Source organism: Anthonomus grandis, chromosome 5, assembly GCF_022605725.1.
Source record: "Anthonomus grandis grandis chromosome 5, icAntGran1.3, whole genome shotgun sequence".
Taxonomy (NCBI): Eukaryota; Metazoa; Arthropoda; class Insecta; order Coleoptera; family Curculionidae; genus Anthonomus; species Anthonomus grandis.
The window spans coordinates 36,374,374-36,395,337 of record NC_065550.1 but is presented as its reverse complement, the minus strand read 5'-3'; the positions used below and the strand labels follow the sequence as shown (position 1 = coordinate 36,395,337).

The following is a 20,964-nucleotide window of genomic DNA, read 5'->3' as shown; positions in this document are numbered from 1 at the left end:
TTTTTGTTTAAATTGGTTGGCAACACTGTAAATAATTGACTTGTCAAATGTCAGTTTTGTTTTAAGGTTATGCTGCCATAATTAAAAAAAAAAATAAATCGCAAATATGAAAAAGAAACGTTATTCTGGACCGATTCCTCTCACTTAATATTAAAAGTTGCCTTTTTACTGTTAAAATCCATCTAAAATAGTGCCTGGCCTTATGCCGTAACGTCATAATTTGTCAATTACGGTTTCCATTTTGTTCACCCCAAGAGCAACAAAATATTAATATTTACACGAAAAAACCCCTGTAACATTTAAAAATAACGCAAAACATGGCGAGTTTGAAGCCCCGTGACGCAAAAGGAAAAATATCCCTAGAAAACTTCACTGTCGAGAACTTCTTAGGGGCCATCGAAAATTCCCGCCAGTCCCAAGGGACAAGTATCGAAAATTACGACTTTAACAAGTCCCGATGCCGCATTTTATCCGCAAACGATCAAATATCCGAAGGGTCCAAAGGCGTTTTGTACTGGATGACCAGAGACTGTAGGATACATGACAATTGGGGCATATTGTTCAGCCAAAGGCTCGCCTTAAAGAACAAACTGCCACTGCTCATATGTTTCAGTTTGTTTGAGGCACATCACTATTACCCCACTAGAAGGCATCAAGATTTCCTTATTAAAGGGCTTGAGCTTGTAAAAAATGATTGTGAGGCCTTAAATATTAACTTTTACTTAATAAACCAGTCTCCAAGGGAATTGGTAAAGAGTGTAGTGAAAAACAAACTGGGAGGAGTTGTGTGTGACTTTAGTCCATTAAAAAAGAGGCGAGAATGGATAGACACACTTTGCAAAGCCTTACCTGATGATATACCAATAGTTCAAGTGGATGCCCATAATATTGTACCAGCATGGATCGCTTCCGAAAAGCAAGAAATAATGGCCAAAACACTGAGGCCAAAAATAAATAAAAAACTTTCCGAGTACTTAACAGGTTTTCCAGCAGTAATTAAGCATCCATACAAAGGCATTTTTAACATAGAGACCATTAGTTTCGATAAAGCTTTCTCAGTTCTAAAGACAACTCATGACGTTGGTCCAGTGGAGGAAGCAGGGGCTAAAAGAGGCTTGGAAATGTTATTTAAGTTCATGCAAAAGGGCCTTAAACACTATGGAATCACCAGTAACGACCCCTCAAAAGAACACACCTCAAATTTGAGTTTCTGGATCAATTTCGGGCACATTTCGGCGCAAAGGGTGGCCTTGGAAGTGAAAAGTTTAGAAAGTCTGTATAAGGAGCAAGTGGATAAATATCTAGAAGAGCTGATTGTCAGAAGGGAACTTGCTGAAAATTACTGCTTTTATAACGAGAATTATGATAATTTAATGGGGGCGGCTGATTGGGCGAGGAAAAGTTTGGAATTACATGCCGGGGACAAGAGGAGTTATTTGTATAGCAAGGAAGAGTTTGAAAAAGTAAATTTCTTGTTTTTTGTTAGCTCTAGTTTATACAGGTGGTTTCTTACACTTACATAACTGGATAAATTCTTCCAGGCAGTTGAGCTTCCACCTATTTAAAGCAATCACCTAATTCTTCCAGACAGTTCCTAGTATCTATTAATTTTCATGTTTTTTTTTTTTGGGTATTTTCCAAGGGTTTGCGACTTTATTCCAGGCATTTGCAAGAATTTTCTTATGCCTTCCAGTGAACTGAAATAATTTTATTTTCAACTTATTTTTTGGGTTCAAATGCCTGAAAGAAGATTAAAATTACTTCTAAAGGAAGCTATGAAAAATTATTACAAATGCGTTTCAATTCTCTAAAACTTGCCTGGAAGATGAATCCAAAAGTCTGGCAAACAAAAAATGTGATCAATTGCTTTGAAGATATGTATATTATTTAAGTATTGTGGAAAAATGACTCAAAAATCCTGGAAAACAATTAGTCCCCCTATGAGAACAAAATGATTCCAAATGCCTGAAATAATGTGAAAAATACCTCTATAGGTCTGACAGGCCATCAAAAATTACTGTAATTTCCTGGAAGAAATCATTCCAAATGTTTGGCAAGTATAAAAAATGACGTTAAATGCCAGGAATAAAATGAAAAATTGCTCCAGGGAAGGCACAAAAAATTATTGCAAATGTCTTAAAAAAAATGACTCCAGAAGCCTGGAATTGTTAATAACTATTCCAAATGCCTGGAATTTAAACTGGGGTTATTTCTTCCAGGCGTTCTAGTTTATCCAGGTGGTTTTTTACAAACTTACTCACATAACTGAAAAAATACTTCCAGGCAGTTGATCTATTTGAAGCAATCAGCTAATTCTTCTAAGAGGTTCTTATTGCATCTAATAGTTTTTATTTTTTTTTGGATATTTTACATTCAATTCCTTACTTTCCAGGGGTTTGTGACTTTATTCCAGACATTTGCAAGAATTTTCTTATGCCTTCCAGTGGAATTAAATAATTGGTGTCTTTTCAAGACTTTTGGACTCATTTTTGGCTTCAAATGCCTGGAAGATGAATCCAAAAGTCTGGCAAACAAAAAATGTGATCAATTGCCTTGAAGATATGTATATTATTTAAATATTGTGGAAAAATGACTCAAAAATCCTGGAAAACAATTAGTCCCCCTATGAGAAAAGAATTATTTCAAATGCCTGAAATAATGTGAAAATGGCCTCTATAGGTCTCACAGGTCATCAAAAATTTATTGTAATTTCCCGGAAGAAATCATCCCAAATGTTTGGCAAGTATAAAAAATGACGTTAAATGCCAGGAATATAATGAAAAATTGCTCCTGGGAAGGCACAAAAAATTATTGCAAAAGTCTTAAAAAAAATTACTCCAGAAGCCCAGAATTGTTAATAACTATTCCAAATGCCTGGAATTTAAACTGGGGTTATTTTTTCCAGGCGTTCTAGTTTATCCAGGTGGTTTTTTACAAACTTACTCACATAACTGAAAAATTACTTCCAGGCAGTTGATCTATTTGAAGCAATCAGCTAATTCTTCTAAGAGGTTCTTATTGCATCTAATAGTTTTTTTTTTTTTTGGATATTTTACATTCAATTCCTTACTTTCCAGGGGTTTGTGACTTTATTCCAGACATTTGCAAGAATTTTCTTATGCCTTCCAGTGGAATTAAATAATTGGTGTCTTTTGGACTCATTTTTGGCTTCAAATGCCTGGAAAATTCCTCCCGGGAAGGCACAAAAAATTATTCCAAATGCCTAGAAGTTAAAACAAGGGTTATTTTTTCCAGGCATTTCCAAGTATTCTAGTTTATCCAGGTGGTTTTTTTACAGACTTGCATAACTGGGAAAAATTCTTCCAGGCAGACAAGCTTCCATCTATTTAAAGCAATCAGCTAATTCTTCTAAGAGGTTCCTAGTATCTACTAATTTTCATGTTTTTTTTTTTGGATATTTTATAAAAAAATCCCTATTTTCCAGAGGTTTGTGACTTTATTCCAGGCATTTGCAAGAATTTTCTTATGCCTTCCAGAATGAAATAATTTTACATCTCTTCCAGGCTTTTGGACTTATTTTTTGGCTTCAAATGCCTGGAATAAAGTTACCAATTCTCTCAAATGCCTGAAAGATGAGTCCAAACATATTAAAAATGGAGTCAATTGCCTGGAAGACATTCTACATATTATATAAATGTCACGAGGAAGCCTGGAATTGTTCAGAACCATGCCAAATGCTTGGAAGTTAAACAGGGGTTATTTTTTCCAGGCATTTCCAAGCATTCACATCCATTTTTTTTATTTCCTGGTACTTGAAGCTATTTTTTCTCAATTACTAGAACACTTCTTATGTCTTAATAAATTCCTATTTTATATATTATATTTTTTCGCATTTCTATTGCTTTCCTGCCGGTTAAGCATATAAAACTTAGGGTTCTAGTACTAGATAATTTAATGGTTTTCAGAAACCAGGGATCATACTGATAGCTCTAATCTCTTTTAATATATTCTGCAGTCCAAGAATTCTTTATTGAATGTTATAGGGTTTCGAGAGTGCTTTAGGGTGTTTTTGGTGTCAAAGGGTTAGCTACAATAAGAAAATTATTCAGCTGTTTATTGTCTGTATCATTTATTATTGAAGGGTAAGGTTTTCAACCTAACTACCGATTGTGGAGAATTAATATTCAAATTGTTTATTCTCATTTTCTCGCTTAAGCTAGTTAGGAATATATGGATAAATATTTAGAAACTTTAAAGCTGTAATAAATATTCATCAATATAACTGCAGTTATCTCTATGCCCTACTTGTGTTCCTGCCAGTAATTTTCAAGCATTTTTAGAGTAATAAGGAAGATACTTTTCAAGGAAGTCTTTTATCCACAAAACACTTAGTTTCACTGATCACAAACAATTAGAATCTTTCTAGATAAACTTAAGTTATATTATTTTAATCAAAATAGTAGGCAATTTTTTTAGAGTCTTACTTAACTGATAGGTGTCATTTTAATCTACACTCAAGTAGAGGAACTATTGATCTTGATATTTATAATATTGCTCATTATCATTTGCAAGGTTTTACGCAGGAATAGCATAACTTAGTAAGGCAAATCTGGTGGAAATTAAACATTTTCTGCAAAAAAAAACTGAAATGAGCTGACTCAACGTGAAACTATACATTATTCATTAGGTTTGCTTGAATCCGACTTCGGAGGACCAAATGTTAATAAAATATGCAATACGAAGATCATACATTTCATCAATTCCGGTTGAAAGACATTAAAGAATTCTTCAGGTCATACTACCATCATCAATTTAAAATGTCACTTTCTAAGTCCTATGAATAATATCTCTTATCCATGTCCACATCCGGTTTAAATTTATGTATGCAGGATTAAATGATCCAAAAATGAACTATAGACCCGAATTTCGCATCCCATAACCGGTTCGAAGTACCTAATCTTAACGAACTGATCCTTAAAACCACTTCTTGAAATCTTACATCAAATATTCATTTTGATATTAAGCTTCCAGAAATACGTATCTTCCTTTTTCCAGGGATTGACCCACGACGACTGTTGGAACGCCGCCCAATTCCAATTAAAAAAAGAAGGCAAAATCCACGGGTACATGCGCATGTACTGGTGTAAAAAGATCCTGGAATGGAGCAGCGGTCCCAAAGAGGCACTGGACACCGCCCTATGGTTGAACGATACGTTCGCCCTCGATGGTAACGACCCGAACGGGTTTGTGGGGGTGATGTGGTCGATATGTGGGGTGCACGACCAGGGTTGGAGAGAAAGGGAGGTTTTCGGGAAGATTCGCTTTATGGTGGAGTACAGTTTGAGGAGGAAGTTCGATATGGAGGCTTATTGTGCCAGATACGGAGTGGTCGGGAAGAAAGAGCAGAAGAAAGGAGGGAGCAAGAGGAAGAATTCTAATTAAAGATATTTTACTTCAAAGAAAAATGGGTTTTTGTACCATTTTTGAAGAGGGAATTAAGTTTTGGTTCATTATGCCTGTAATGTATGTTTTTTTAAATAAAATTTTTAAAAAACAGGTGTTTATTTCAATAAAACATCCACAAATAAATTGATTTTTGTCAATCAATTTTTCTAGATTTTCCAAATATTTGGATGTCAAGGCTTAAAATTTTTAATAACAACAATTCCAGGCATATAATATCTTCCATATATTTATTCTCTATTTTATGCCAAATATTTAGGGCATTTACAGTATTTTTAACCTTTTTCATTGAACCCTCTATTGGGAGCTCAGTTTGAAACGATGCCGGGCATTTAGGATAATTTTCAGTTTTATTCCAGGCATTTTGAATAATTTCCATAAGGGTGCAAGCGAATAATTTTCATGAGTTTCCACGCTTTTTTTTCTATTTCATTTCTTCAAAAGTCATTTTTCGATTCTTCTAGGCATTTGAACCTTCATCTATTTTATTTCAGCTATTTAGAACCATTTTAACAGTTCTTGCTGGGATTTCTAGTATTTTTTTTAAATTTTTTTTGTTTTTCATACTTTTGGGCTCATTATCAAAAGGTTTCAGGCTTTTTGAGTAATTTTAATCCAAGCATCTGTTGCTTTATTCCAGGCATTTGTGTTAATCTTTCTATTGTGCCTCTTAGGGTATTGAAATAAATTTGCACCTTTTCCAGGTCCTTAGGGTTAGTTATGCCTGGAATAGTCAAAAAATTTCTACAAAAACCTGGACATGAAAAATCGTTATGGATCATATCAAATGCCTGGAATAATTTTTTCCCAAGATATTTAAATGTATTTTTGCCTTCAAAAAGCTTAAAAAAATCTTATTTAATGCTTTTGAAGTAATAATGAAGTATAACTCTTTTCGGTCTTCCAGGGTATTAAAAAGGGAAAAATTACTTGTTTTCTAGGTTTTTTAAAACTTATTCCAGGCATTTGGAATGATTTTATACGTTATCCCTGGAATATTTGATACCTTTAATCGAAGCTACAAAGGATTATTCCAAATGCCTGGAATAAAGTTACCAATGAGTCCAAACATACGAAAAAATTAGTCAACTGCCTAGAAGACATTCTACATATTATTCAAATATCGTTGAAAACAATTAGTCTCTCTATGACAAAAAAAAAATATTCTAAATGCCTGGTAATGTTAAAAATACCTGCGAGGCATCAAAAACTATGGCAAATGCCTCCAAAAATTACTCCAGAAGCCTGGAATTGTTAAGAACTATTTCAAATGCCTGGAAGTTAAACAGGGGTTATTTTTTCTAAGGATTCTAGTTTAACCAGGTGGTTTTTTTATAGACTTACATAACTGGGAAAATTCTTCCAGGCAGTTGAGCTTCCATCTATTTAAATCAATCAGCTAATTCTTCTTAATGGTTCCTAGCATCTAGACATTTGATATTTTATATTAAATTCCTTATTTTCCAGGAGTTTGTGACGTTATTCCAGGCATTTGCAAGAATTTTCTTATGCCTTCCAGTGAACTAAATTAATTTTTCATCCCTTACAGGCTTTTTGACTTCAAATGCCTGGAATTAAATTACCAATACTCTCTGTTTTATTCCAGGCATTTGTGTTAATTATTTTATTGTGCCTCTTAGGGCATTTTAAATTAATGTGCACCTTTTCCAGGTCCTTTAAGTTTGTTACACCTGGAATAAAATTTAAAAAATTCTACAAAAACCTGGACATGAATATCATCGTTTCAATTTCATGAAAAGTTATGAATCGTATCAAACGCCTGGAATAAAATGACATTTATACTTGGGTTACCGAACAGATGGAGTGGTCAATATATTAACATAACTTTGCATAACAAAATACTTAAAAGGGATTATTATATCATTACCTGGCACAACCTCAAAATCGGTTTGGACCCATTTTACAGACGACTGTATTATATTAAAAAAAAAGCGGCTTACAAAGCAAAGCTGTACGGTAAAATAATTTAAAATAAGTAGGCATAATTCTCCTCGTCTAAATCTGCCAAGGTTGCATAGATGGGCAGGCCTATATTTCGCGCACATCATTTACTCCATCTGTTCGGTAATCCGACTATAGTATGATTTTTCTCCAGGATCTTTAAAAATCTTATCAATCTTTTGGAGTAGTTTTTTCTTTTGGAATAAAATAGCAAACTTTCCAGGCAATTGAAGTAACTCTTCCAGAGTTTTGAAAGGACAAAAATGACTTGTTTTTTAGGACCAAGTTTCTTTTTAACTTATTCCAGGCATTTAAGATGATTGTATACGTCATTCGTGGAATATTTGTTATTTTTTCTAAATATTTCTACTTAAAATATAAAGGGGTATCATACCATCTAATTTCTTGACCTAATGGAGCACATGTTACAATAAAACCCCCCAAAAATTCCCATAAATAAACTGATTTATTACTGACAATAATATAGCAAAAAAGTACTTCAACATTTCCAAACAAAAAAAAAAAACTAAATGACAAAAATAACTGAGGGATTAACATATTATTATCATCATCATCAATAAAATACAGGGCGGGAATTTATAATATCAAATCAGTGCCGGTGTAGGTCTAATTTATACATGGTGCTTTTTGTAAGCAGTTTCGAGTCAAATTATCAAATTTTTTTTCTTTATAATTCAAACACTCACCTTATAAACGCGTTACAACAAGTATAAAAAAAAGCTTTAAATTTAAATTTTAAACAATTATTATTGTAAACTTAACTGAACAACGGCGGTCTGAGAACGGGCTTTTACGCGGAAAGCTTTAATAGTCAAGTAATATTTTTATTTTATTTTTTTAAATTTTAATTATAATGATGGATACATTAATTTTAACTAGATTGTTCAGTACTCATCCTCGTCTCCTGCACCGACTTCCACTTCGTCCGGGGGTGCGAAACCATCCTGAAAAAGAAAATTCGTGTTTAAAAACAATCGATTAATTAAAATTGTGTGAAAATGCTATATAGATAGATAGATAGATAGAACCAAATTTTTTCTATGCTATGATATTTCTTAAGTGTTTACTAATGGACTTATTCCAGGCACTTAACTTCAGAATTACGTCTTACAGAGTACAGGGAGGTTAATGAATCTCACAAAAATTTACGTACATACAACAACATTCAATTCTAATAATTTGGGTCTATTTATTCCCAAGTAAAAGCTTACATTTACTAAAATGGTGTAAAGTTCGTTTTTTTATATGGAACAATTTTATTTTATTTTATATTGTAATAAACAGTTAAAATACCTTTAATTTAATGTGACATTTCTTCCTATAGCTAAGTAGTTGCGTTTTAGAAATAACTGCTTATTTTCGTGAAATTTGATCATTTTTAATATTTTTATTTAGTAAATTACTCAGCTATGAAAATGTCAGAATGGTATAATAAATAACACATTTTATTTTACGGTTTTGAGTAAAAAAAATTTTTTTTGAAAGAATCGATTTTCTATTTTAAAAATTTACAAAATGTCCATTGCTCAAAAGCCAATAAAAATTAAATTTTAAAACTTTCTATACAAATTACTGGAATAATTTAACTACATGCCTATTTCAGCGTTTTTTCCAAAAAATCACCACAATTTTGACTTTTCTTTTCAAAATTTGAAGTGCCTATATTTCAAGAACTAATAAAAGTAAAATCCTGAAAACTTCTTATGCATATTCCTGGGAGTACAGATTTTCATTGGACACATATTTCAGTTTCTTGAAAAAAAAATTGTCAACGTTTTGAGAAAAACTTTTTTTGGAAAGAACGATTTTTTTTCAACAATTTGACAAAATGCCCATACCTTAAAAATCAGTACCAAAATTTTGAAAATTTTTATACAAATTCCAGAAACAATTTGACTGCACACCTTTTCAGCGTTTTTTAAAAATGTACAGGATTTTAAGGAAAAAATTATTTTTTTTAAGGTTAGTCCCATATCGCAAAAACCAGTAAAAATAATATTTTGAAAATTTGTACACATATACCTAAGATAATTTACCTGGATACCTAATTCAGCGTTTTCCAAAATATTCACAGAATTTTGAAAAAGAAAACATTTATTGGAGAGGTCGTTTCACAAAAGAGAAGTGAAAATAAAATTTTGAAAATTTCTATAGATATTCCCAGAATGATTTGACTGGACACACATTTTAACGCTTTTAAAAAAAGTGTACAGAATTTTGAGAATTTTTTTTTTTGGAAAAGTCGATTTTTTTTTAAATTTTCACAAAATATCTATAAATCAAAAACCAGTAAAAATAAAATTCTGAAAATCTTTACACATATTCCTGGAATAATTTGACTAGACGCCTATTTCCGCGTTTTTTAAAAAATTAACAGGGTTTCTTGAAAAAAACATTTCTCGAAAAATATATTTTTTTTCAAAAATTTCACAAAATGTCTATATTTTAAAAACCAGTCGAAATAAAATTTTGAAAATTTTATTTCAACATCTTACACATATTCCTGGTATAAATTTGACTGGATAACTATTTCAGCGTTTTTCTAAAAATCGACAATGTATTGATTAAAAAAATAATAGTTTTTGAAAAAGTCGATTTTTTTCCAAAATTTCATAAAATGGCCATAAAACAAAAACCAGTAAAAAAATTTTTTAAAAATGTCCATACATATTCCTGAAATAATCTAACTACATACCTGTTTTAGCGTTTTTCAAAAAAATACCAAAGTTTTGAGAATTTTTTTTTTTAAAGGGTCGATTTTTTTTTAAAATTTCCAAAATGCTCAAAAACCATTGGCAACAAAACTCTTGGCACTGGCAACTTTGACTAGATACTTGTTTCTGTGTTTTTAAAAAAAAGCACACAATTTTAAGCAACAAATTTTTGGAGGTTAATTTTTTTTAGAAAATGTCCATAACTCAAAAACCAAGGGCAATAAAATTCCAAAACTTTCTATACATATCCTTGAAGTATGTAATTTAATTGGACACCTATTTCGGGGTCACTTCAAAAATTTCCTATAATAATTTTTTTTTCTTACTTTTACGTATACACTATCGGACAAAAGCAGAGCAACTTTTTGAAATTCTTTATATAGTAAAAACTTTAGTACGTAAAATACTATTTCCTAAAAATATTGCCATATAAGAAGTTAATCGAGATGATCTCTTAAAGTGACTTTTAAAATTTGACCTTTTTAGCAACTTAAATAGCTGAAAAATGAACAATTAGGTATCCCGTGGTTTTTACCAAAAAAAAAAAAAAAACAGGCAAAAACCGCTAGAGATAGATTTAGGGAATCAACATATTTAAAAATATATAGGGTGTTTCGTCTAAATAATCAAAGATGTTGCCATTTTTCTATAGAAGTTAAAAATATTTTAGAGCAATAGAGCATTGTCTGTTATCATGGTTACCAAATTTTCAAAAACGTGCTACGTTCCGTTTTCCATATATGGCTAACGTACCATCGATCATCAATCGCCCTGTATAATATAAAAATATTGGTAATGATAAGTGGTTTAATGAATTAGTTAACGACATTTTTATTGAGCAAGGCATATTGTATTTTTATAAAGACTAAAGACTGCTGCGATGGAATACTTGTTTTGTTTACGTATTATATTGACTATTTTATTGCCAACAACTACGTTTTGTCATAATTGTCTACTTTTTTATATTATTTATGCTAACGTTCGTTAATACTTGTTTGTTTTAGTAAATTTATTTTACTGTTTTTACGACTATTTTCTGTTGTTTTTTTTTGCAGCTTTGTAAATGAGGGTGTAATAAACTCTTTATATATACAGGGTGTTTCACATTAGACCCTCAACATGGAGATCTCAGAATCTATAAAAGATACGAAGATAGTAAAAGTTGAGAATTGTTGAGCTTAATAATATGCCGTTTGAAAAATTTGAAAATTCCGAATATATTCGAAAAAACACGAAATTTAAAAAAATCCAGTTTATTTTTTTCTGAGCTTATTTCTTATGCGGTTTTAAAATAATTTGTACTTTTGCATTGCCACTTTCGTCGTGCTACATGATGGCGTTTTTAGATTTTTAATACGACGTTTCGTCTTTCGCCAAACATCACCCACTTTGTTTTTTCTTATAGAGGCTATATTCGGTTTTGGATTTTTTACATTTTTGAATTTTTTTTTTTTAAATCTGAATCTGTCGCAGTAGGCTGTGCTTAAATTGACAAGACAACATTTAAATTGTCAATAAATATTACACGTTAGACAGAAATGCAATACCATAATAGTGCAGACACATTACTTCAGAGTTACACCCTACAGTTAGATTTCTTTATTAGCTATAATTTTCTAAAAAGGCATTTTTTCCTCAGGCAATTTTTTAAAAAAAAAAACCGTTTTTTATTAACTTTACCCTTACCTCCCCACCCACCCCACACAGCTTACCAGTAAGAAATTATTTTCAAAAATCACTGTTTTCCACAATAATACACATGAAAAACAGCTGGTTTCGACGTTAGTATTTCATCTAATAACACAGCTTGTTTATTTAAATTTATAATATAATTATATGTATGTATATTAATAAATATTTAATACAAAAACAGCTATTAGATTGAATATTATGAACCAAAAACCAGTGATTTTTTAAAAGAATTTCTTACTGGGCAAATGTTTGGGGTGGGTGGGGGGTTAAGGGTTGTGTTGATGAAAAACAAAGTTTTTGCAAAAAATATAAATTCAACATTTAATTTAATAACATTGTTTATTTAAATTTCATATAATTTTATATATAAATATTTAGTATAAAAGCCGCGTTATTAGATTGGCTAATGTGAACAAAAAATAGTGATTTTTCAGATGGATTTCATGAAATTTTCTCTCTTTTGTAAACAGAATATCGTATATGATATACGTATATTTTATAGTTCAATAAATATACCTTAACCATATACGGATGATAAATATACCAAAACCAAAAATTTACGAAAAAATCAATATATATTTAACGGTAATAATATATGATGTATTGCTTGGGTAGGGTCATTTTCCAAATCATCAATTTTAATGTTCCTATTTTGAATTTCAGACTTTTTTGAAACAACCTTATATAAATATTTAAGGAATTTTCAAAAGTAATAGATCTAATTATTTAATGCACTAATTATTGCCATTTCCTTTAACTAACTTATATATTAATTTAATTTAAAGGTTCATGTTAAATTTAATAGTTAACTAGGACAAATCAAAAATCCGAAAAAAAGTCCTCAAGCAACGAATATATTTTTAAAACAGTTCTGAAAATTTGTTTTTTATTTCTTCTATAATTTAAAACTAATAAGAATAACATATAGGTATGAAAATTTTTTCAATATTTAAGTGATCATCTTTAAGGAAACTAAATGTTTAAAATAATTAAATATAAGTTTAATTAAATTTTCGAAAGATCAAATTGTTTTGGTTAGTGTTTCAATTTTATAATTTTTTGACATTTTTAAAGATATGAAAATCGATAAAATATGACATAAATCACCTACAATCAATATAAACTACTTTGATTACTTCAAATTCTTGTAAAAAGAAAAAAAACATATCATTACCTACTGACTTAAATTAAAAATTCCAGGCATATTCGTATGTAATTCGATGTTCATTTTAATTGATCTGATATTTATTTAAATTGACTTCATTTGACTGGAAGAAAAAAATTAATTATTCCAGGCATTTGAGTTTAATTTTGACTGACTCTGACTTATAAAAACTTACTTCAAATTAAAACCTTCAAACAAACTAAGAGTAAATTAAAATTAACTAAAAACTGATTAAATTAAACTAGCTTCTTCTTGTAACATGTTAAAATGAATATTTGAATAATTTAATAGATATGTTAAAACAATAAATGAATTATTGGCACTTCCATTAATTAACTTACATATAAATTTAAGAATTAATTAATACAAAAAGTTATATAAGAGTGACAATACAACTTTTAACTAAACATTTATGTTCTTGCTAAATTTCATGCATAATTTAATTGAATACGAGTCGCATTTACTTATAATATTTTTCTCGTAACGAAGGATCTTTTAGTAAATTTAAAGTAAAATTACATTAAAAAAGTTTACCTAACTTTTCTTTGCAAAATATTAAAATAAAATTAAATAAATCTATGGATATTTGAAAATTTTTAAATTGTAATGGGTCTGGTTAATTAATAAATTAATTATTAGCACTCTTCCTTTAATTGACTTTTATATGCAAAATGTTAAAATAAATTAAAATTAAATATTAAAAGTAAAAATATATTTTCAGAAAATCCATAAATATTTAAGGGATCTTTAAATGTAATAGATCTTATTATTTAATGCATTAATTATTGTCATTACCTTTAAGCAACTTAGGACAAATCAGAAATCCGAAATGTAATTTCCAGTTCTGAAAATTTGTTTTTATCAGTTTCAACAGTTTCCAGAGCTTTTGAGTATTTGTATATTATTCCAGGCATTCGTAATCAAAATTTGTTTTATTCCCCCCAGATTGAGGGCTGATTTTTTCATGATACCTGTTGCAATATATGTATAAAATTGTAATATAATGTTTTTATTTAATTGCGTTTTTAACTTGTTTTTTAAATTTGGGAAAATTGGCATGTTTTTGGATTTTCCTAAAATTTTTCAGGTTAATGGAGTAATTTTTTTACGCCTTCCAGACTCTTAACGTAATTCTGCAGCTTTTCCAGAAACTGGATTAATTTTCTATATTAATTCAGATATTTGAAGAAAATGTTCACGCCCTCCAAAGATTTCAATCATATTTTTTATATTTTCCAAGAATCTTGCGTAATCTTCCAGGCGTATCTTCCAGGCATTTAACGTAACTTTGTAACATAAAATGGAGAATGACTTCAACTAATAAGCGTGTAACTCTGATTACACTACTACGTATTGCTAGTATTTCTGCCTAACGTGTAATATTTATTGACAGTTTAAATATTGTCTGGTTTAAGTACACTACTACTGAGACAAATTTATTTTCCAAAAATTCCGGTTTTTATAAAAATAAAAAAGTATTACTTGTGATACATCATTAAAAAGGAAATTTTGCAAAGATTTTAAGCTCAAAAGTTCTCAACTTTGCCCCAATTTAACCTCTTATAGATTTTGAGATCTCCATGTTGAGGGTCAAATTTGACACAACCTGTATATAGAGAAAAAATGAAAACTCCAAGTCTCAGTCTCAAAATGTCTTTTTAATTAATCAGGTGACATGTTTCGCTAATAAAGCATCATCAGACCTTATAGCTAGACGACCTGCTAAGTACTTAGCAGCTTTTTTCTCTAGTTACGTAGGTCTCTTTGAGACAATGGACGAGTTCTTTCAACCTGTATATAATAAAGCACTTTTTGAATTAAAATTATAATTTTTGAGAAAAAATGAGGCTTACAACTGCCTGGAAAAACAAATCTCTTTATTCCAGACAGACAGTTGATAATCAATTAACGCTAAAGTGCTTTAATTTACTAAAATTCTCCTAAAAATCTATATTTGTTGGGGAGGAAAAATAAATAAAAATACCTCTATGAGATGTATAAAAGTTTAATAAATATATAAGAATATAATGGTTTTAACAGAGCTTCTCACTAATCTAAACATACTAACCTAAAAGCACCATTAGTGAATGATAAATATCTACGTATATTTTAATGACGCGATAAGGTTCATTTTAAAACTAGACAATCCAGTATCTTGATTGTCACTATAGAGAAAAACATCAATATCCAGTTTTTAAATGAACCTTATAATTCATATTTAGGCCATTATACTTAATATTATTATAAAGTGGTTCGTAGCAAAAAAGTGCCCGGGGAAGCATTTTTAAGGAAGACGAATAAATAAACGACTTATTATTAGGCATATTGAATTAAATAATGATTTGTCGTTTTAGTTTAAGCACACAGTTTTCCTGGATTTTTGGGGAAGTGTTCAGACCAGTTAAGGATTTTTAACTTTATCCTCGGTATTTATATTCTTTCTTAGAGAATATTTGGTGTGTTCCAGTAGTCTTTTTTTATCATAGTATTTAAGGAAAGCAATATGTTTTAGTGTCTGCAGAATATTAAAAAATTCCAGTTGTTTAATTCCAATCATTTTTTAATTACAGGTAGTTAGGGCATAAAATAGATTTTACTGTCTGACGAGGAAAAAACCAACAAAAAAATACTCCAAGCAGTTAAGAAGTAAAACATCATTGCAAAGTTATGCCTGGGAAAAATCATCATTATGGATGGATTAAATGTGTTTTACTATCTAAAGAAAAATGACCTGAAATTTTTTTTTATTTTATTAAAAATTTATAAAATGTTTTTTATAAAATTAACAGAATTTAATCATTTAAAAAAGAAACATGTTGTTCATAAACTGCTAACAAATTTACATTCCCTGATCTGTCATATTATAGACTTTGTCCTCTCTTCGTTTCTTACTTTCTAATGCTTCTTTGTTTTCTCTTGTCTTGCTCTCTTCCTTCTGTCTTTTATTTTAAATTTGTTATTTTACCTAATTAGTATTAAAATGCCTGAAAGAAACTCGAAATTTTAACAGCTAAAATTGAAGGGGTTGATGGATAAAGTTGTTAAGTAACATTTTTCGAAAAATTTACTTTTTTAGTGGATAGAGGTGATAAAGTCCTTTTACACATATTTTATGAACTTCTGTGCTGCCAACTTTCACCATTTTCGAGATAACCAGTGGATAAAGGTGTTAACTGCCTCAAAAAGAACGATCTGTGAATACAGGTGTTAAGATCATTTAACACCTTTATTCACTGTAAATTGATCCTAACCTAAGAAGTGATGTCAGATTTTATGTGTTTTCGTAGAGGAAAGTGTGCAATATTTGTATAAGTTTTGATATTATTTGTACACAGCATGTCGCGAGGAAAGCATATCGTCGATTTGGCATTAATGTCAATAAAAACAACTAATAATGACAAAGCATTTTGCAGTTCGGCGAGTGTTTCAAAAGTGATAGTGGGAAATGCCTGGAATAACATTGAAAATTATCCAAAATGCCTGGAACCGTTTGAAAATAAGCCAAAAAGTATTAAAAAATTGAATGGAAACCCCAGCATTAAATGTTTAAATATAAAATTAATAAATGATTCCAAAATACTGGAGAGTGAGAATAATTTATTCGAATTTGCTATTTTTTTTTTTTTAATAGATGATATAGAGCTAAAAATACTTTGAAAAGCCTGGAAAAGACAGAAAATCTATCTCTGGAAGACATATACATAGATGACATAAATAGGCCAGGAAAATATTTGAAGTGAGTGGAATAAATTGGAAAATAAAAAGCCTGGAAACACGTGAAAATTATTCCCTGGAACGCTTAAAGAAATAATTCCAAATGCCTGGAATAAAACTGAAAATTATCCTAAATGTTTGGAATCGTTTGAAACTGAGCCCACAATGAGTTTAGTGAAAAACGTTAACAAATTTAATATTAATGCCCTAAATACCTGGAATAAAATAGAGAGCAAATGCTTGAAAGATACAAACTATTCCAATTTCGTGAAATTTTAAAGAAAAATCAATGGAGTTAAAAATCCTTAAAAAGTATGGAAAAATAAACAATTATTCCCTGGAAAATATTAAAATGCCTTAAAAAAGGGTTTTTTTAACTTTATTCCAGGACTTTCGTGACATCATCCAGGCAATAATTATTTTTCCTGTTTCTCTTGGTACTTAAAGCCACAATTACTCACATATTAGTAGAAAGTCTTAATATATTTTTCTTTTTGTCATTTAGGGGCTTTTTAGCAAAAACAAGACACTTTCATATAAACAATTAACAAACCAAACTAGCGCCTTTGATCCACTAACCCACCGAAATTATTATTATTATTTTCCGGATACAATTTGGGAAGGTGAGTCTCGCTCGACGACTTCTCGTTCATGACCGTAAGCACTTTCAGCTTCTTCATCATTTTTTCCGTGTAAATCATCTCCTCCCTCTCCTCCTGAAAACAATCGCGAATTCAGTGATTGAACATTTAAAATTTAAAAACTTTAGCGCCAAAACGTTACAGCAAACAAACATAAAGCAAACTAAAAAAAAAAAACAACTAGGGGGTCCTACCTACACTGCTTTAACTGTACTTACCAACAGTTTGTCCTAATAATAATTAGTCTTAGTAGAGGTAGGAGGAGCAAATTGTTAATAAATTAATTTATCGATTACTTACCTTTATATATATATATAAATATAGGTTTTGTTCCGGTTTTATAGATTTTTTTATTTAAGCAGACACCACACAAAAAAACGACACGTTATATGGATGATGATGATGATGATTCCAGAAGTTGTGTGTTAAAAAAAAAAGGAGAATAGAATACCACCTGATTTGAAATTGTCGATATTGTAGATGACAATGGAATTTTTGCCCAGGCATTTTAGGAATAAATTTGTGTTAAAGCCATTCTGGGCAGTTTTTCCTGGAATTGGCTTTTGAGTTCATTTCCATAATCTTCCAGGCATTTAGGGTAATTTTTACCGAGGAATTCGACGTAATTTTTAAGTTTATTCCAGGCATTTGACATAATTTTTGTATGATTTCCAGGGAATACTTTTTTTTAGGTTTTCCACACTTTTGAACCAATTTATCATTTTATTCCAGAGATTTGAAGCCATTTTCACTTTTTTCCCCTGTAAATGTTTTCTGGACACATCGGGACACTTCTTGTTATGCTATATTATAGGCAAGTGTCCATATCTTCTGGACATTTGACTAAGGACAGTTTCTACCTTTATTGGGCTTATTTTTATAATGCCAGAACATTGAAACAAATAATCTTTTCCAGGCCTTTTGAGTGTATTTTGATTTCAAATGCCTGGAAAATTTTTTCAATTACTTCAAATGTCCGAAAGAACCAACAAATGGCTTCAAATGTCTGTAACAAATAAAACCGAGAAAGCTTGAAAAAAATGAAAAATTATTCCTTGGAAGACATAAAAAAATTATTCCAAATGATTAAATGCATACATTTAAAAACCACTGCAAATGCCTGGAAAATTATGTGAAAACCAATCATGAAATTTCAAATACCTGAGAGACAAAAGAATTATTCCAAATGTCCGAAACTATAATAAAAATTCATTCAAATGCCTGGAAAATATAAAAGGGTTAGTTGTGAATGTTATTCCAGGCATTTTTTCTTAATTATTGCAGGTTTTCAACCTAAAATTTGATCTCAGAAATTTCCCATTAACCCTTTCAGTCACAGCGTCGTCATTTTTGACGACATACAAATCTAATTACGTTTATTCAGAAAGTATGCGATTTTTGCCGTTTAGTCACGATGCACACAGGCGAAATTCGGGGAAAAGCCGGCCATAAATCGGAAATACCAACTTCCCAATTAAGGCCTATTCTGAGTATAATTCAATTATCTAGTTACCTGGGTATAATAAACAATTACCCTTTTGTTTTTCGTCTTGTCACTTGCAGAAATATTTTAGTTGAAAGTTTATGTTCGTGGAGACTATTTCATTGTGATTCAAAAGCGCCTGTAACTAGTAGTAATTTAAATTTAGTTTTTCGGCAAAGTGTGGGTGAAAATTTTGTAAAGCAGCAATGGAGCCTATTGCTAGTGGTAAGTAGAATATTAAAAATTATATTAATTAAAAATATTTCTTTACTTGAAGAATAAATTAATTTTTATAAAATAAAACATCATTTAATAGAAAATTTAATATAGAAATAAAAAAATTTCCATATGGGTTTAAAATTCAATATGGCAACCAATTTTAAATGGCAAAATCTTATGAAAAATAATTAACAAAATTATTTATTATTTCAGGGACAGCAACAAAATCTGCTTGGTTTAAAAGAAGCCAACTTGTCAGTTGGTTAGGAATTTGTCAGTCCAAGAAAAGAATGGAGCAGTGCCGTTATTTGGCAGAAAAAGTGACCTCTACCATGCGAGTTGAACGCTTGTCAGAAGAGTCTTCAAAAGTCATATATAAATTCATCGAGAAATATGACACAAAATGGTCATCAGCATCAAGAAATAAAACTGCATTTGAAAATAAAAATCGAGATTGGTTAAATATTGAGTTGGAATTTTCTTCTGCAATGAATGAAGCTCAACCAGCCGAAATGCAGGATACAACTCTATCGAGTAGAGGGAGGCCATTCACTGGATTTTTAGATTTAAGTGACCGATCAAAAAGAAGAAGAACTGAACAGATGCGAGCAGATCGAAGCCCTGAAGAACTAACATTTGCTGCTTAAATGAAGTTTAGGTCCGAAGGTAAACTGGATGAAGCAGATGTGTTAAAAAATGTTGCATTCTCATCACCAACCTGTGCATCAAAATATAAAAAATCTCTTGAAAAAGAATGTGAAATACCATTTTCAGCGGACGAAGCCTTATCGCTTTTTGTAGAGGCTAAATTGACAACATTTCAATACAATCTTATAAGAAATTCGGCAAAAAGCCATAGGTCAACTCAAACAATCCTAATTATGAGTCAATAACTGCCGCAAAAAAAGGTGCTACCCAGAAAACCTAAACATTTCTGAGGATGTTGCTAAAGTGCCTCTTCAAAGTTTGCTGGATCATACATCTTTAAGGTTATTTGAGTCCCTAAAAGAAGTTTTAAATTCTTTAAACCAAGAAAAATATAATAATTTAAATTTAATTTGCAAATGGGGGTGTGACGGGAGTTCTGGGACGAGTCAATACAAACAGCAGTTTGCAGAGTCCAATATTTCAGATGCTAATATCTTTTTAACATCAATGGTACCAATTCAGCTCATTAACGGTGATCCGAAATCAAAAGATAAGTTTGTAATCTGGGAAAATCCCAGAACTTCCTCCACACGATTCTGTAGACCTCTTAGAGTCAGTGAGAGAAAAGCAATATTTTGACCAACAAATTGCAGATTTGCAACCAACAAAGCTTGATATTTAAGGAAACAATGTATTTTTAAAACACATTTTATATTTTACAATGATAGATGGCAAATTGTGTAATGCTGTTACTGAAAATACTTCAACTCAGAGATGCTATTTGTGTAATCTAACATCCAAAGATTTTAACAATATTGATAAGGTTTTAAAACAGAAAATTGCTGATGAATCTAGATTTCAATTTGGTTTGTCATCTTTAAAATGCTTGGATTCGTTTTTTTGAGTGTTTGCTGCATCTATCTTATAAGATGGAATTTAAGCAATGGCAGGCGCGAGGCCAGGAAAACAAAGAAAAACTTGCAATTGCCAAAAAACGAATCCAAGACTTATTTTTTAAAGAAATGGGACTATCGGTTGACCGACCAAAACCTGGTTTTGGAAGTACTAATGACGGCAACACTGCTCGCCGTTTTTTTGAGAATGCTGCTAAAGCTTCGGAAATTACAGGCATTAATCAAGATTTGATATTTAGATTCAGAGTAATTTTATTAACAATTTCTAGTGGTTTTCATATTAAAATCGATAGTTTTAAGGCGTGGTACAATATGCCAACTTCCGTGCATAAAATCTTAATGCACAGTTCTGATATCATATTTTTTT

General features: G+C 30.5%; 2 protein-coding genes across 5 annotated transcripts in view; one reads left to right on the top strand and one right to left on the bottom strand.

Annotated features, from left to right (window-relative positions):
- Nucleotides 1–61: 61 nt before the first annotated feature.
- Nucleotides 62–5,517, top strand: LOC126735921 (deoxyribodipyrimidine photo-lyase). Its single transcript, XM_050440040.1, has 2 exons — nucleotides 62–1,463; nucleotides 5,017–5,517. The coding sequence occupies exons 1-2, from the start codon at nucleotides 318–320 to the stop codon at nucleotides 5,401–5,403; spliced, it is 1,533 nt and encodes a 510-aa protein (XP_050295997.1). The 5' UTR covers nucleotides 62–317; the 3' UTR covers nucleotides 5,404–5,517.
- A 2,316-nt stretch (nucleotides 5,518–7,833) lies between these two features.
- LOC126735922 (microtubule-associated protein RP/EB family member 1) overlaps nucleotides 7,834–20,964 on the bottom strand; it is a 37,101-nt gene continuing 23,970 nt past the window's right edge. For 3 of the 4 annotated variants that reach the window (XM_050440043.1, XM_050440041.1, XM_050440042.1), the window contains exon 7: nucleotides 14,970–17,408. In XM_050440043.1, the coding sequence (XP_050296000.1) occupies nucleotides 17,250–17,408 (159 nt within the window). In that variant the 3' untranslated portion in view covers nucleotides 14,970–17,249. Of the gene's footprint in view, nucleotides 8,352–14,969; nucleotides 17,409–20,964 lie in introns of those variants that run through there. The other variant, XM_050440044.1, reaches the window with a different exon arrangement.